This window comes from Callithrix jacchus, chromosome 16 (assembly GCF_049354715.1).
Source record: "Callithrix jacchus isolate 240 chromosome 16, calJac240_pri, whole genome shotgun sequence".
NCBI lineage: Eukaryota > Metazoa > Chordata > Mammalia > Primates > Cebidae > Callithrix > Callithrix jacchus.
The window spans coordinates 45,998,260-46,015,703 of record NC_133517.1 but is presented as its reverse complement, the minus strand read 5'-3'; the positions used below and the strand labels follow the sequence as shown (position 1 = coordinate 46,015,703).

The 17,444-nt window shown below is 39.8% G+C and overlaps 1 protein-coding gene and 1 non-coding gene across 4 annotated transcripts in view; both read right to left on the bottom strand.

The window, feature by feature from the left end:
* The window catches only part of ZNF704 (zinc finger protein 704), a 246,371-nt gene that overhangs the window by 13,452 nt on the left and 215,475 nt on the right, over positions 1-17,444 (bottom strand). For all 3 annotated transcript variants that reach the window (XR_013527924.1, XR_013527925.1, XM_078352745.1), the window contains exons 7-8: positions 14,620-14,724; positions 1,161-1,258 (exon numbers count right to left, since the gene is read on the bottom strand). Coding sequence is in view for 1 of the 3 variants with exons in the window: in XM_078352745.1 (XP_078208871.1) it covers positions 1,161-1,258; positions 14,620-14,724 (203 nt within the window). In the remaining 2 variants the exon portion in view is untranslated. The remainder of the gene's footprint in view (positions 1-1,160; positions 1,259-14,619; positions 14,725-17,444) is intronic.
* Positions 12,213-12,341, bottom strand: LOC118148693 (U8 small nucleolar RNA). Its single transcript, XR_004735609.1, has one exon. It is a non-coding gene; the product is annotated as a U8 small nucleolar RNA (small nucleolar RNA).

Sequence of the window (17,444 nt, the reverse complement as noted above, 5' to 3'; positions counted from 1 at the left end):
GGACCTCTCTCTAGGTTGATTCTAATATGTGCTGGTTGTTTTCACAGCCACTACATTCAACTGTTAAAATTTGCTACCATATCCCTTAAGCTTCTATTTGTCTATTTGTGGATATGTCAATTTGGCCATCTTCATAAAACTGAATTGAACAAGTAAACACAAGAAATGCCAGTAGAGAGCAAATTGCTCTTTCAAGTTTTTAATTAGGTACTTTCAAATGCTCCCTCATTCTCAGTTTCTAGTACACTAGTCCCTGGTAAGGGTGGGGGATATGTCCCAAGGCCTCCAGTGGGTGCCTGAAACTGAAGATGTACAAAGCCCATATATATTATGCATGACTTTCTTTTCCTTTCTTTACAGTTTCATGGATTGAAGATTCATTCTTACAGTCGAGCTTCACAACCTCAGTGTAAAATTTTTTTTCTTTCCTTGTTAAGTTGAAAACTTTCACCTTTTCACTTGACGCATTTTACGGGTTGTCTTTGGCCTATCTGAATTCCAGCCTCACTACTCTTGCACTTTGGGTCCTTTATTAAGTAAAAGAAGGGTTGGTTGAACACAAGCACAGTCCATAACAGTCAATCTAATGGGCGAGTAGTGTAGACAGTGTGGATACACTGAACAAAGGGATAATATTCATCCCAGGCAGGACAGAGCTGGAATGTACAAAATTTTATTACACTACTCAGAATGGTTTGCAATTTAAAACTTATGAATTATTTGTGAAACTTTCCATTTAATATTTTTGAACCATAATTTACCTTGGGTAACTGAAACTGCAGAAAGTAAAACTGTGGATAAAAGGGGACTACTGTATTTTGGTTAAGGAACTTCCGGGGAGGTCGTCCTTGATCTGTAAGAAAAATTGTATCTCATAGTTCATTTAATATATAGGTTAATACAAGATGGCTCCAAATAGACCTAATAATCACCATTACCTATTCTGTTAAAAAAAAAAAAGCCTTACTTTAAATGATTACCCTTTAAAACAACAAATCTTCATTAATAGGTAATGAATGGGAAAAACCATGGGAAAAAAAGAAAATTTTGTCAGTTGTGGAGAAATTTTATAGAAGACCATCTCTCAGGGTTCACTCTGCTGTCCTATTTTACAGTTAATTCCCTTGAGGTGAAGTACGTAGAATTTTAAGCTGTCATACCTTAGGCTGACCGTGCCTCTGGGTGGGGAGGACAGGACTGTGTGCGCATGCTGTCTCTGCTCTCCGGTGCCCACTGGATGATGATGTGTGGGTGATACCTGGTGAATACATGGAAAACAAAGTTGATGGGGCAGGTTCTCCACCCATGCAATTGTTAGCCTTTGCTATGTGAAGGATGGTCCTTGACTATTAGAAGCAGAGATGAGGCTGGGTGTGGTAGCTCACACCTGTAATCCCAGCACTTTGGGAGGCTGAGGTGGGCGGATCACTTTTGGTCAGGAGTTCAATTAGCCTGACCAACATGGTGAAATCCTGTCTCTACCAAAATGTACAAAAATTAGCCAAGTGTGGGAATGCGTGCCTGTAATCCCAGCTACTTGGGAGGCTGAGGCAGGAAACTGCTTAAACCCTGGGGCAGAGGTTGCAGTGAGTCGAGATCGTGCCACTGCATTCCAGCCTGGGTGACAAAGTGATATCCTGTCACTCGGTCATGGAGGAGGGCTGTCCTCTGTCCCTCCCAGGTTACTCACTTCAGCCCTTTGCATCACCTGCTCTTGTAACACTAAACAATCTTCCCAGCTTTTGAAATTCTCAAAAGCTGCAACAAATTAATTTTTTAACAAAGAAAAAAAATGTCTCAAGTAATTAATATTGCCATATATGGGAGGGCAGACATTTAATAAATTTAAAAACCTGGGAGCCAACGTGGTCATAGAAATAGCATTGTCAATTAAAAGTCATGGGAGCATTCCTGAGACATACTTAGAGAACTGCTTTTCTCTAGTACAGGTATTAGTACTTTATCTTCTCTTTCCTTGTATGTGAAACAGTTTGGATGTGTGACCCTGCTTGAATCTCATGTTGAAACATAATCCCCAGTGCTGGAGGTGGGGCCTGGTGGGAGGGGTGTGGGTTATGGGGATGGATCCCTCATCAATGGCTTGGACCATTATGTGAGCTCTCACTCTTGAGTTTACATAAGACTGTAATTGTTTTATGCCCATTCCTGCTTTCACACATGATGTACCTGCTCCTGCTTCACCTTCCACACCATGAGTAAAAGCTCCCTGAAGCCTCCCCAGAAGCAGATGCCACTGTGCTTCCCATACAGTCTGTAGAGCCAATGAAACCTCTTTCCTTTATAACTTACCCTGTCTCAGGTATTTACAGCAATGCAAGAATGGCCTAATAGAGATCTTGAGTGTTACTTTCCCTGACATTCATTTTAGTGCTATGGTCTGAATGTCTGTCCCTTCCAAAACTCATGTTGAAATTTACTTGTCATTGTAATAGTATTAAGAGGTGGGGCCCTTAAGAGGTGATTAGGCTATGAGGGCTCCGCTCCCATGGGTGGGATTAGTGTACACAAGGGCCAGTGTGGCCCCCTCACCCTTTCACCTTCTGCCGTGTGATGATGCAGCATAAAGGCCCTCACAGAGGCTGGCATGTTGAAGTTAGACTTTCCAGCCTCCAGGTTGTTAGTACATTTCTGCTCATTATAAATTATGCAGTCTAAGGTATTCTGTTACAGCAGCACAAAACTTAAGACACTTAAAACATTATACAGGTAGGGCCGGAAGTGGTGGCCGACCCCTGTAATCCTAGCGCTTTGGGAGGCCAAGGTGAGTGGATCACTTGAGTCTAGGAGTTTGAGCCCAGTCTGAGCAACATGGTGAAACCCCGTATCTACTAAAAATACAAAAATTAGCCAGCTGTGGTGACATGCACCTATAGTCCCAGCTACTTGAGAGACTGAGGTGGGAGGATTACCTGAGTGTGGAGAGGTCAAGGCAGCAGTGAGCCAAGACTGAGGTACTACATTCTAGCCTGGGCAACACAGTGAGATGTATCTCAAAAAAAAAAAAGTTTATACAGGTAAGTAAAAATCTAGCATTTGGAACCGCTATTGCCATGAGTTTGAATTATTCTATACCACTGGTCTTCATGCTAGGGTTCGATGGAGCAAGGCCCAGCAGAGATAACATTCACAGTTTTTAAAAATGAAAGTTTTGGGGTGCCAAGATGGCCAAGAGGAGGCAACACTGGAATGCAACTCCCAGCAAATGAGATGCAGAGGGTTAGAGGACTTCATGATTCCAAGCGAGGTGCTAGGTTTGATTCGGTGGGATTGGTAGGACACTGAAAATAGCCCATGAAAGGGTGAGCCAAAGCAGGGCAAGAGCAGCCCAGGGAGGGAGAACTGAGACAGGGCAGGGCGTGTCCCCACCTGGAACGTGCAGCCAGCTCGGAGGGTCAGTGACTTCACCCACTTGGTGCTCCAATTTGGATCCTGTGCTTCCCTCATCCCTCCTGCAACCCATGGTCCACAAGAGCCCCGCTGGACTGTGGGGCACTGTGGGTTATCCATACAAATCTGAGTGATGGCTCCTGCCCGGTACTGCAAGTTTTCAGCGTGGACCTGGGCAGAAGTATGGACTAACACCAGCAGGATGGATCCATCCCACAGAAAGAGGCAGAGTTGAAAGCAAAACAGGCCATAGGCCTGGCAGGTTCCACCCTCACAAAACTCAAACTAGAGCCCACACGTTAGAAAGCTTCGCAGCGAATACACCAGTTTGACGCCAACTGGGAAGACTGAGCTCGGGGAAGGAGAGATGCCACTGGGAAGGCAGGGCTAATCTCACCTGCATGAACAAACTCCCGGGGAAGACCACCCACCCAGCAACCTGACTGAATCTGAGGCAGCCCAGCAGCGCCACTACAGGCCAAAAAAGATACAGCTCCAACCTTGACAGAAAGGATGTCCACTCAGATTCCTCCCAAAATCACCAACTTCAAAGATCAAAGGGAGATAAATCCATGAAGATGGGAAGAAACCAGTGCAAAAAGGATGAAACCATCAAAGACCAGAATACCTCTTCTCCTCCCAGATATCACAACTCCTCACCATCAAGGGAACAAAACAAGACAGAGAATGAGTTTGATGAATTGACAGAAGCAGGCTTCAGAAGGTGGGTAATAACAAACTTACTCTGAGTTAAAAGACCATGTTCTAACCCAATGTAAGAAAACTAAGAACCTTGAAAAAAGGTTAGACAAAAAGCTAACTAGAATAACCAGCTTAGAGAAGAACATAAATGACTTGATGGAGCTGAAAAACACAGCATGAGAACTTTGCGAGGCATGCACAAATTTCAACAGCTGAATTGATCAAGCAGAAGAAAAGATATCAGAAATTGAAGATCAAATCAATGAAATAAAACAAGGCAAGATTAGAGAAAAAAGAGTGAAAAGAAATAAAGCCTCCAAGAACTATGGGATTACGTGAAAAGACCTAATCTATGCTTGATCAGTTTACCTGAATGTGACAGGGAGAATGAATCCAAGCTGAAAAACACTCTTCAGGATATTATCCAGGAGAACTTCCCCAACCTAACAAGGCAGGCCAACATTCAAATCCAGGAAATACAGAGACCACCACAAAGGTACTCCTCAAGAAGAGCAATCTCAAGGCACATAATTGTCTGATTCACCAGGGTTGAAATGAAGGAAAAAATCCTAAGGAAAGCCAGAGAGAAGGGTCGAGTCACCAACAAAGGAAAGACCATCAGACACACAGCGGATCTGTCGGCAGAAACCTTACAAGCTAGAAGGGAGTGCAGACCGATATTCAACATCCTTAAAGAAAAGAACTTTCAACGTAGAATTTCATACCCAGCCAAAGTAAGCTTCATAAGTGAAGGAGAAATAAATAAAATCCTTTACAGACAAGCAATTGCTGAGAGATTTCGTCACTACAAGACCTGCCTTGCAAGAGCTCCTGAAGGAAGTATTAAACATGGAAAGGAACAACTAGTACCAATCATTGTAAAAACATACCAAATGGTAAAGAACAATGACACAATGAAGAAACCGTGTCGACTAATGGGCAAAACAACCAGCCAGTAACAAAATGGCAGGATCAAATTCAAACATAACAATATTAACATTGAATGTAAATGGCCTAAATGCCACAATCAAAAGACACAGACTGGCAAACTGGATAAAAAGTCAAGACCCATTGCTGTGCTGTATTCAAGAAACCCATCTCATTTGCAGACTCACATAGACTCAAAATAAAGGGACGGAAGAAGATTTACCAAGCAAATGGAGAGCAAAGAAAAGCAGGGTTAGCAATCCTAGTCTTTGATAAAACAGACTTTAAACCAACAAAGATCAAAAGAGACAAAGAAGGACATTACATAATGGTAAAAGGATCAATGCAACAAGAAGAGCTAACTATCCTAAATATATATTCCTCCAACACAGGAGCACCCAGATACATAAAGCAAGTTCTTAACGACCTACAAAGACTCTCAGACTCCCACACAATAACTGTGGGAGACTAACACTCCACTGACAATATTGGACAGATCAACGAGACAGAAAGTCAACAAGGATATCCAGGACTTGAATGCAGATCTAGACCAGGCAGACCAAATAGACATTTATAGAACACTCCACCCCAAATCCACAGAATACACAGTCTTCTCAGCACCACATCACAATTACTCTAAAATTGACCACATAATTGGAAGTAAATCACTCCTCAGCAAATGAAAAAGAACGGAAATCATAACAAACAGTCTGTCAGACCACCATGCAATCAAATTAGAACTCAGGATTAAGAAAAGCACTCAAACCGCACAATCACATGGAAACTGAACAACTTGCTCCTGAATGACGAATGGATAAACAATGAAACGAAGGCAGAAATAAAAATGTTCTTCGAAACCAACAGGAACTAAGACACAACGTACCAGCCAGAATCCATGGGACACATTTAAAGCAGTATCTAGAGAGAAATTTATCACAATAAATGCCCACATGGGAAGCAAGGAAAGATCTAAAATCGACACCCTATCATCAAAATTGAAAGAGCTAGAGAAGCAAGATCAAAAAACCTCAAAAACAAGAAGACAAGAAATAGATCAAAGCAGAACTGAAGGAGTAGAGACACAAAAATAACCCTTCAAACAATCAATAAATCCAGGAGTTGGTTTTTTGAAAAGATCAACAAAATAGACCTCTAGCTAGACTAATAAGAGGGAAGAATTGAATAGATGCAATAAAAAATGATAAAGGGGATATCACCATCGATTCCTCAGAAATACAAACTACCATCAGAGATTACTACAAACAGCTCTATGCACATAAACCAGTAAATCTGGAAGCAATTGATAAATTCCTCAACACTTGCACACTTCCAAGACTAAGCCAGGAAGAAGTTGGAACCCTGAATAGACCAATAACAAGGTCTGAAGTTGAGGGAGCAATTAATAGCCTACCAACCAAAAAAAGTCCAGGTCCAGATGGGATCACAGCCAAATTCTACCAGATGTACAAAGAGGAGCTGGTACCATTCCTGTTGAAACTATTCCAAAGAATACAAAAAGAGGGAATTCTCCCTAACTCTGAGATCAACATCATCCTGATACCAAAACCTGGCAGAGACAAAACTAAAAAAGAAAACTACAGGCCAATATCCATGAAGAACATTGATGCAAAAATCTTCAATAAAATACTGGCAAACCAATTGCAACAGCACATCAAAAAGGTTATCCATCACGATCAAGTAGGCTTCATCCCGGGCATGTAAGGCTGGTTCAACATACGCAAGTCTATAAATGTAATTCACCACATAAATAGAACCAAAGACAAAACCACATGATTATCTCAATAAATGCAGAGAAGGCCTTTGACAAAATTCAACAGCTCTTTACGCTAAAAACTCTCAATAAACTAGGTATTGATGGGATGTATGTCAAAATAATAAAAGCTATTTACAACAAACCCACAGCCAATATCATACTGAATGGGCAAAAACTGGAAGCATTCTCTTTGAAATGTGGCACTAGGATGTGCTCTCGCTCTACTCCTATTCAATATAGTATTGGAAGTTCTAGCCAGAGCAATCAGGCAAGAAGAAAAAATAAAGGGTATTCAATTAGGAAAGGAGGAAGTTAAATTGTCTCTATTTGCAGATGACATGATTGTATATTTAGAAGACCACATTGTCTCATCCCAAAATCTCCTGAAACTGATAAGCAACTTCAGCAAAGTCTCAGGATACAAAAATCAGTGTGCAAAAATCACAGGCATTCCTATACACCAATAACAGACTTAAAGAGAGCCAAATCAAGAACAAACTGCCATTCACAATTGCTACAAAGAAAATAAAATACCTAGGAATACAACTAACAAAGAACGTAAAGGACCTCTTCAAGGAGAACTACAAACCACTGCTCAATGAAATAAGAGAGGACACAAACAGAGGGAGAAGCATTCCATGCTCATGGTTAGGAAGAATCAGTATCATGAAAATGTCCATACTGCCCAAAGTAATTTATAAATTCAACTCTATCCCCATCAAGCTACCAGTGACTTTCTTCACAGAACTGGAAAAAACCACCTTAAACTTCATATGGAACTAAAAGAGGGCCTGCATAGCCAAATCAATTCTAAGCAAAAAGAACAAAGCTGGAAGCATCACACTACTGGACTTCAAACTATACTACAAGGCTACAGTAATCAAAACAATATGGTACTGGTATCAAAACAGAGATATAGACCAATGGAACAGAACAGAGGCCTCGGAGGCAACACCACACATCTACAACCATCTGATCTTTGACAAACCTGACAAAAACAAGCAATGCGGAAAGGATTCCTGTTTAATAAATGGTGTTGGGAAAACTGGCTAGCCATGTGCAGAAAGCAGAAACTGGACCCCTTCCTGACACCTTACACTAAAATTAACTCCAGATGGATTAAAGACTTAAACATAAGACCTAACCATAAAAACCCTGGAAGAAAACCTAGGCAAAACCATTCAGGACATAGGCATAGGTAAGGACTTCATGACTAAAACACCAAAAGCATTGGCAACAAAAGCCAAAATAGACAAATGGGACCTAATTAAACTTCAGAGTTTCTGCACAGCAAAAGAAATAATCATTAGAGTGAATCGGCAGCCAACAGAATGGGAAAAAATTTTTACAGTCTACCCATCTGACAAAGGGCTAATATCCAGAATCCACAAAGAACTAAAACAGATTTACAAGAAAAAAACAAACCCATTAAGAAGTGGGCGAAGGACATGAACAGACACTTTACAAAAGAAGACATATATGAGGCCAACAAACATATGAAAAATCAAAATGCAAATCAAAACTACATTGATATACCATCTCACACCAGATAGAATAGATCATTAAAAAATCTGGAGACAACAGATGTTGGAGAGGATGTGGAGAAACAGGAACACTTTTACACTGTTGGTGGAAATGTAAATTAGTTCAACTATTGTGGAAGACAGTGTGGCGGTTCCTCAAGGACCTAGAAATAGAAATTCCATTTGACCCAGCCATCCCATTACTGGGTATATACCCAAAGGATTATAAATCGTTCTACTATAAGGACACATGCACACGAATGTTCATTTCAGCACTGTTTACAATAGCAAAGACCTGAAACCAACCCAAATGCCCACTGATGATTGGACAGGGAAAATGTGGCACATATACACCATGGAATACTAGGCAACCATAAAAAATAGTGAGTTCGTGTCCTTTGTAGGGACCTAGATGAACCTGGATACCATCATTCTCAGCAAACTGACACAAGAACAGAAAATTAAACACCACATGTTCTCACTCATAGGAGGTTGATGAACAATGAGAACACATGGACACAGGGAGGGGGAGCATCACACACTGGGGTCGGTAGAAGAGAACTAGGGGAGGGACAGCAGGTGGTGGGGAGTTGGGGAGGGATAACATTGGGAGAAATGCCAGATATAGGTGATGGGGAGGAAGGCAGCAAACCACATTGCCATCTATATACCTATGTAACAATCTTACATATTCTTCACATGTACCCCAAAACCTAAAATGCAATAAAATATATATTTAAAAAAAAGAGGCTTTTGCAGTATTTCAGGCAAAAATATACTGGTGGTTTACACTAGGTATGGGGGCAGTGATGGGGAAGGGCTGAATTCCTGTCATTTAGAGGTACAGCCTAGGACTTGCGGGTTGGGATGGGGCACAAAGGAAATGGCATCTTTAGATGAATCAAGGATGAATTGAGGAGTCAAGGATGTATACCAGGTTCTGGTAATACTGTGGCACTGGGGATTAAATTTCCAACACAGGAGCTTTGGGGGACACTTTCAAATCACAATATGAATCTCCTGCAGGAATGACCCCTCGCCAAAGGCCTTCCTCCTGCTAATGGCTCTCTGAACTCTGGAGTTCAGTACATGCGTTTCTACAGGGTACAACATAGCAAGACACAGGACCCACTTCAAACTTCCATATGTGGCTTAGTTCAATGGCAGGCTCAATATGACATGTGAGTTTTTCTTGAGACTTTTAATGGCAAGACAGTCATGTTTCAGCTTATTTAAGTTGAGGATGAGGGTGGAGAAACCAAAGGAGTAACTGGGGCAGTCACCTACCATTTATTCAGTGCTTGCAAATGTGGAAGACAGGCAAGTAGATATCTTAATTCTCATAGCAAGCTTGCAAAGTAAACTATATCTACATCTTACAGATACAGAAATTTAGGTTTTGAGGAGGGAAGTGGCCTGCAGAGCATCCCAGAGGTAAAAGTAGCAGACGTAATTTGCTGAGAGCCTGCTATATAAGCTAAGTGTCTTCCATATGTTAATTTAGTCTTCACAACTGCCCTGTAATAGCCATCAGTTTCATTTTATAGATGAGGAAATGGAGAAGTTAAGTGCACTGTTCAGGCTATACAGTTAGTAAATGGTGGACTCAGGATTTGAACACCATTGTCTGACGTGAACATAGCTGGCCTTGGACTCACTTCTGAATGACGCCAAAGCCCTGGTTTTTGCACTCTTCCATCCTGCCACATCATTGGTGGAAATGATATGTGTCCTAAAATAAAGCTCCATAAAGTACTCTGTCTTCTAGTGGTCTCTGCATTTCAATTTATTTCTTAACCATTTCTAAGTTCTATTTTGTGGCATATTTTATAAAGCATATAATGTATTTGGACAGTACAATATAATACTTTTAATTAAATAAAATTATTGGGCTATATGTCCATAGTTTGTCTACTGGTTAAGTGTGGCCTCAGTAGAGTCTGAAAAATTCTAAATTATAGTCTATAAAAATTGTGGCTAATCTTTCCCATGTGTTGAGTACATCTGTGTTACAGGAATCAATTCTAAATGGGGAGGAGCCACTTTCCCTGACCCCTGTTATACAGTGCTGAGACACAGTAAAGGGAGCAATGATGGTAAGAGATCTGCAATGTCAGCCACATGCCAGGCACTGGGCGAATGACACAACTCAGTAAGGTAATATTAGTAGAGGATATTACTTTGGAAGGGTCACATGGCATTCGCAAATGCCAGAGCCAGGATTTGCAAGTAAGTCTCACGCTAGAGATGCTGTGCCCTTCTGTAAATATGCAGGGGAAATTTCCTTTTTTTTTCTAATTTTTTCTTAAGAGGGGAGAAAAAAGGCCTCTGGCTTGGTTTTAACCTCAAATAATTATGAACCTTCCCTCAAGGCATTAAAAAAGAAATCTCAAACCAGCTAAGCATTTGACAATTAAGCTCTGCTGTTTCATCTTTGGACACCCTCCCCGACAGCCTGAAGCCTTCTAGAACTGCTCTTGGATAGCAGGTTGACTAGCTCATACTTGCTTGCTTAGTGGCTGTTACAGATCGAATTTTTGTGTCCCTCAAATTCATGAGATGAAGCTCTAATCCCCAGTGTGGGTGTATCTGGACACAGGGCCTGTAAGGAGGTCATTAAGGTTAAATGAGGTCACAAGGGTGGGGCCCTGATCCAACATGATTAGTGTCCTTATAAGAAGGGATATCAGAGGCTGGTGCTCTCCTTCTCCATGCTCGCTTCCCCTGGCTTGCCAGTGTCCTGGAATGCACTTGTGCTTGTTCTCTCAATTTCTCTCTCTCTCTCTCTCTTTTTTTTTCTCTCTCTCTCACTCTCTCGCTCTTGACCGTGCATGCACAGTGAGAAGGCAGCCATCTACAAGCAAGAAGTCTTCACCAGAACTGAATTGACCAACACCTTGATTTGGACTTCTAGCCTCTAGAACTGTGAGGAAATAAAATTCTGTTGTTTAAGCTGTCAAGTCTATGGTATTTTATGGCAGCCTTGAGCTGATTAATAAAGGGGCAAAAGCTCTTAGTTTTCTGTCATGAAAAGAGAGAAAGAAATGGAGATAATTAGGAGAAAAGGCAGGTCATTAGGGAAAAACATGTCAAAGAAAGTTGTAATTAAGGATGTTCTCTTTCCAACCTTTCTCCCCACAGCCTTAGGCTACAAAAGACTGAACTTCCAGTTACATTTGTTAAATATGCAGTTCAGCTTTCTCCGCTACATACCTCCAGGAAGAGGTCTTACCCAGGGAACTTATTAAAACCCGATGTTCAGGAAATCTAGCATAGGCAAATGAATAAATAAAATCCTGCAACCCTTGGGATTTTTCAGAAAGGGATTTTTCCCACTTTCTAGGAAGTGTACAGAAGCACCCATCTTCAATACCAAGTCTCAAAGATGTGGGAGAAAAGTAGACTCTAAACAGTTGACAACCTCAGGGTAGTTTTTTACAGTATAAGGAAAAAGGTATTTTTTTTTTGAAAAGCATTTTAAAACATGCAAACTTCTTTATTCTTCAGTTTGGACACAATTGAAGCCACCATGAATACAAATTCATTATAATTTACAACTTTAGAGATTTGGTCTGAAAACCCTATTATACCAATTTAGAGGGTAAGAATTCACATATTCTTAAATTCCACCTGGCTTGCCATCTTCTAGGGGCCGGACTGGCACTCCTGGGGCATTCGGGGACAGTTGCTGGCACCCTGTTCATGGGTGTGCAACAGTCCTGCATCATGAGATGCATGGAGAAGGTGTCATGAGAGCTAGCCCACCAGGAGAAGGAGGAGGACAGTAAGCACCTGCTTATTATTATTTTTAAAGCATGGGTAGAGAGTTTAGCAACATAAAGAACATTCTTAGCTGTAGCCTTTTTTTTTTTTTTTAAATCAGGAGCAATCAGGGTGTTGCAAGTCCTGATTACGCAGAGACGTTAATCACGTTTCATGCAACTCCAATCATCATGTTCTATCTGCCCTCCAAAGGAGGAACAGGTAAGGATTATCCCACCTGAAGATAGTTGTAGCCTTCTTATCTTTCTAGATAAGCCTTTGAAAATTCCACCCCACTCTTATTTTATCTTTAAATAGACTGCTAAAATCAATCTGAAGTCTTTGCTGAAACAGGTTACAGAATCAGCAAGATTGGGAATTCTCTGGTGAAAAAATAAATTAGAAGCTTTCAGCCAGGTGTAGTGGCTCAAGCCCAAAATCCCAGCACTTTGGGAGGCTGAGGTGGGCAGATTGCTTGAGCTCAGGAGTTCAAGACCAGCCTGGACCACAAGGGAAAACCCCATCTCTACTAAAAATACAAAAATTAGCCAGGTGTGATAGTGTACATCTGTAGTCCTAGCTACTCAGGAGGCTGAAGTGGGGAAGATGACCTGAGCCCCGGGAGGTTGAGGCTGCAGTGAGCCATGATGGCACCACTGGGCTCTAGCCTGGGTGATGGATTGAGAACCTGTCTCAGGAGGAAAAAAAAAAGCAGCTCACATAGGATTTTGGTGGAATACCTATTTAATCCAGCTATGGTATATTTTATATATCATATGTCTATACTTTCTGTCAAAGCTTTTGTCTAGAATGTCCCAGGTAACCAACACAGAGGGAAATGAGGGATTCTGTAAAAAATCAAGGGCACTGAAATGAGGGTAGAAACATAGCAGATTTTTAACATTCCATTGTTGAAAAACAAATGATATAAGGTGTCCTGGCTGGTATTCTACTTTGTAAGACCTATAAGAACCATGGAGGACATGCAGCTAGTAAATAGCCCCTCGAGTGATTTCCCTATACTTCAGAAGAAAATTTAATTAGAAAAGCAAGGAGAAAAACATTCCAGCTTGGTCACAGATAGTCTGAAAGAGGTCTGAACTGGGCTGTTTTATCTACATGCTATAGTACCAGATGAGCAACATGGTGTATGCTTCCCATACATCAGGGAAAATTCTTCCCAAGTCAAAGGCACGAATTAATAAGATGCAGAATAGATGGTCTCAATAATTCTTTAACTGTGGCTGCCATTTTAGGTTAATACAGAGAGGCTGTCTCGAAAGTGATATCAAGAGCCACTCTGGGTCTTTTTATGTCTACCAAAAAAAAAAAAAGAGTCCCCAAACAGACAGATTGTTAACCTCTGACACCCACATCAGTGGATCCATGTTCTTGCCAGAAGCAAAACTAATACTGACATGTCTAAGCTGCTCTCTTCTAATGTCTACTAACAAGATCACTCTTGCAGAGCTACCAGAAGACACACTATTCAATGAAAATACAACTTTGAAAATGACTCCAGAACCATGGTATTGTTTACAAATCACATTCCCAAATTCTTTTCTGGAAGTCACCATTTCCCAAATTGCTTCCAGCAGTATGCTTTTTATTGTTGGCTATTCCTCTATGGAATTTAATAAATATTCATCAACAGAGCACAGCATAATTCATTCAGCCACTTTCATTTTTATCAGCTCCACAGAAGGCTTAGATTTTGCTGGAAACCTCTGGGAGTTGCCAGTGGTTGACAATAAGAAGCTTTTGTGAGGTCCTTGGGGAGGGGGTGGAGAAGAAATAATAAGGTTAATATCTGTTATCATAAGCCACTTCCTGAACCTCATCAGGAGTTATGCACCACTGTGAGCATCAACAGTGTGCATGTCTATGGCTATTTGTGATAAACTATAAAAAACCCAATATATTTTTAAATGAATGGTTAGGAATCAAGTTAATTCAGTGATTTATCAGACATGAATCATTTAGTACGTCAAATCAATTCTTATGTCCTACTTAATTCCGATTGCATATTTCAGCACTCATTTATTTCCAGATTATCCGTCAGCATGGATTATTCAGACTTTGAAAGAAGAAATGATTTTAATGTATTTTTTGAGCCTTTAAAAGCACATACGTACAGAACAGTCTTTCCTAAGTAATACATTTTATAGTTAACTTATGATGATAAACACCATTTTTTCCATACAAGATCTGAGTTCAGCTATTAATTTTATAGTCTTTTGGAAACAAATACACTATCAACACATAAAAAAATCTTGATATATTTCCAACAAGTTGTTTATGAATCATTAAAACTCTCTTCTAGTTTCCTGAAACACCAGTCAAAACACCTTTTTGCAGAGAAGTGATACCTGCTGTTGAGTTTACAAATATCATGTAAGAAATATACTACTTCTGGCATTCTGATGTTTGTATTTTTCTTGCATGCCTCTACTATTTCTTCTCTAGATTTATTCTATATTGGCTTTGACCAGATTTTTGGCTTTTTTTTTTTTTTCTACTTACTGGAATGCCTGTGAAAGTGACTGGAGGAGATTGCCAGGAAATGCTGAAGCTGCTGCCATTGGGGGTGAACTTGGCTGATCCTGGAATGGTCACAGGGGGTGTGGCCTGTCAAATAAAAAACAGAGAAAGCTGTTATGAAGAAATATTTTCCTTCAGAGACCTAAGTTCTTATTACCAAAGGAGGACCTCAGAAATGGTCTCGTCTATATTAATAACTTAGACTAATTATCTAACAGGAAGAGATTAAACAAGGTTAAAGGGAGTAGCCAGAAATAAACTTTGTATATATACCTTAGCAAGCTATCTAAGGTGTAAAAAGAGATGTTTTTTGACTGTTGATTTCTGAAAATGAATTTTATTATATATACATATACCTATTTTGGGATACCTGTGAGATACAATTTTTCACTATAAAATTGGGAAATAGTGGTATACTGTGAGGGTGGGTGTAAACTGGTACAATGTTCTTGGGAGGTAATTTGGCAATATATATAAAAATTCAGCATGCTGGGTGTTAGCTATTCCACTTCTAGGAATTCACTCTAAAGAAATGTACACAAGAATGTTCGTTGCACAACTATATATTATAAAAAAGAATTGGGGCTGGGCATGGTAGCCTATGCCTGTAATCCCAGCACTTTGAGAGTCAGAAGGAGGAGAATCGCTTGAGCCCAGAGTTAGAGACCAGCAAGGGCAACACAGTGAGACTCTGACTCTACTAAAAATAAAAAAATTAGCCAGGTTTGGTGGTGTGTGTCTGTAGTTCCAGCTACTTGAGAGACTGAGATAGGAAGATTATGTGAGCCTGGGAGTTCGGGGTTGCAGTGAACTATGATCATGCCACTGCACTCCAGCCTGGCAACAGAATGAAACCTTGTTTCAAAACAAAAACAAACAAAAAACTGGAAACAACACAAAAGCCCAGTAATAGGGAAGTAGGTAAATAAATAATGATATACCTACAGAGTCATTCAAATGTTGTTAAAATGACATAAAAACAGACACATATACAGAATGTGGAACAGAGTAGGGAACCAAGAAATAAGTCCACATATTTATAGCCAACTGATTTTTTGACCAAGGTGATGAGAACATACACTGGGAAAGGACAACCTCTTCCCAGCAGCAATAAATGCTGCTGGGAAAACTGGATATCCACATGCAAACACGTGAAACTAGACCCCTAGCTCTTGTCATTTACAAACATCAACTCAAAATGGATTAAAGGCGTAAATGTAAGACCTGAAACTATAAAGCTACTGGAAGAAAACACAAGAAAAACACTCCAGAACATTTTTATGGCTAAGACTTCAAAAGCATAGGAAACAAAAACAAAAACAGACAAATGTGACTATATTAAACTAAAAAGCTTCTGCACAACACAAGAAACAATAGAGTGAAGAGACAACCTATTGAAGGGGAGAAAATATTCATAAACGATTCATCTGACAAGAGACTACTAACAACTCAATAGCAAAACCAAATAATTCCATTAAAAAGTGGGCAAAGGACCTGAATAAAACTTTTTCAAAAGAAGACATACAAATGACCAATAGATATATCGAAAAATGCTCAACATCTATAATATCAGAAAAATGCTTATCAGAACCACAATGAGGTATCATCTCACCCTGGTCAGACTGGCTATAATTAAAAAGATGAAAAATAACAGATGCTGGTGAGGAAGCAGAGAAAAGGGATCTTTCATATACTATTGGTGAGAATATAAATTAATACACCTATTATGGAAAACAGTATGGAGATTTCCCCAAATCTAAAAACGGAACTACCATATAATCTAGCAATCCCACTCCTAGATATTTATCTAAAGGAAAGGAAATCAGTGTATCAAAGGGATACCTGCACTCTCAGTTTACTGTGGCACTATTCACAATAGCAAAGATAACATGGAATCAACCTGAGAGTCCATCAACAGATGAAGTAACAAAATATGATAAGAACACAATGGAATACTACTCAGCCATGAAAACCAATGATATCATATCATTTGCAGCCATATGAATGGAACTAGAAGTCATTATGGTAGGTGACCTAAGCAAGGCACATAAAGACAAATATCACATGTTCTCAGTCATACGTGGGAACTAGAATAATTGATGTCATGGAGGTAGAGAATAAAATGATAGTTACGGGAGGTGGGGGAGGGTGTGATGGGCCAAGGTGGGAAGAGACGTTGGTTAAGTAGGTACAAACATACAGTTAGATAGAAAAAATAAGAACTAATGTTTGATAGCAGAGTACGGTGACTATAGGTAACAACAGTGTATTTTTATATTTCAAAATAGCTAGAAGAGAGGACTGGAAAAGTTCCCAACTCACAGAAATGATAAATGCACAAAGTGATTAATAATCAAAATACCCTGATTTGATTATTACATATCTTATGCATATAACAAAATGTTATGTGTGCCCCACAAATATGTATAAATATTAGGCATCAAAAATGTTGTTGTTGAAGAAGAAGATTCACTGGCATGGGAAAATGTTCATGATATATTAAATAGAAAAAAACATAGTAAAAACAGTTCTGCAACAGATCCCTTTTAAAAACTGTATATATAAAAACACAGCACAAAGTCTTAAAGTGCATAGAAAAACTATTAACCAAAGGGCTCTCGGGTCAATGGAATAAGGAATTACTTTCCTCTCTTTACTGTGTTTAATATTTTCTATGCTAAACATTTATAATTTCTATAAACAGAAAAGTCTCAATATTTGTAAGTTTATGGTTTTGGGAAGGACCTTCTGGATCAACTAGTGTGTATTCTAACTTTCTCATTATATAGATGAGCAAAATGATTTAA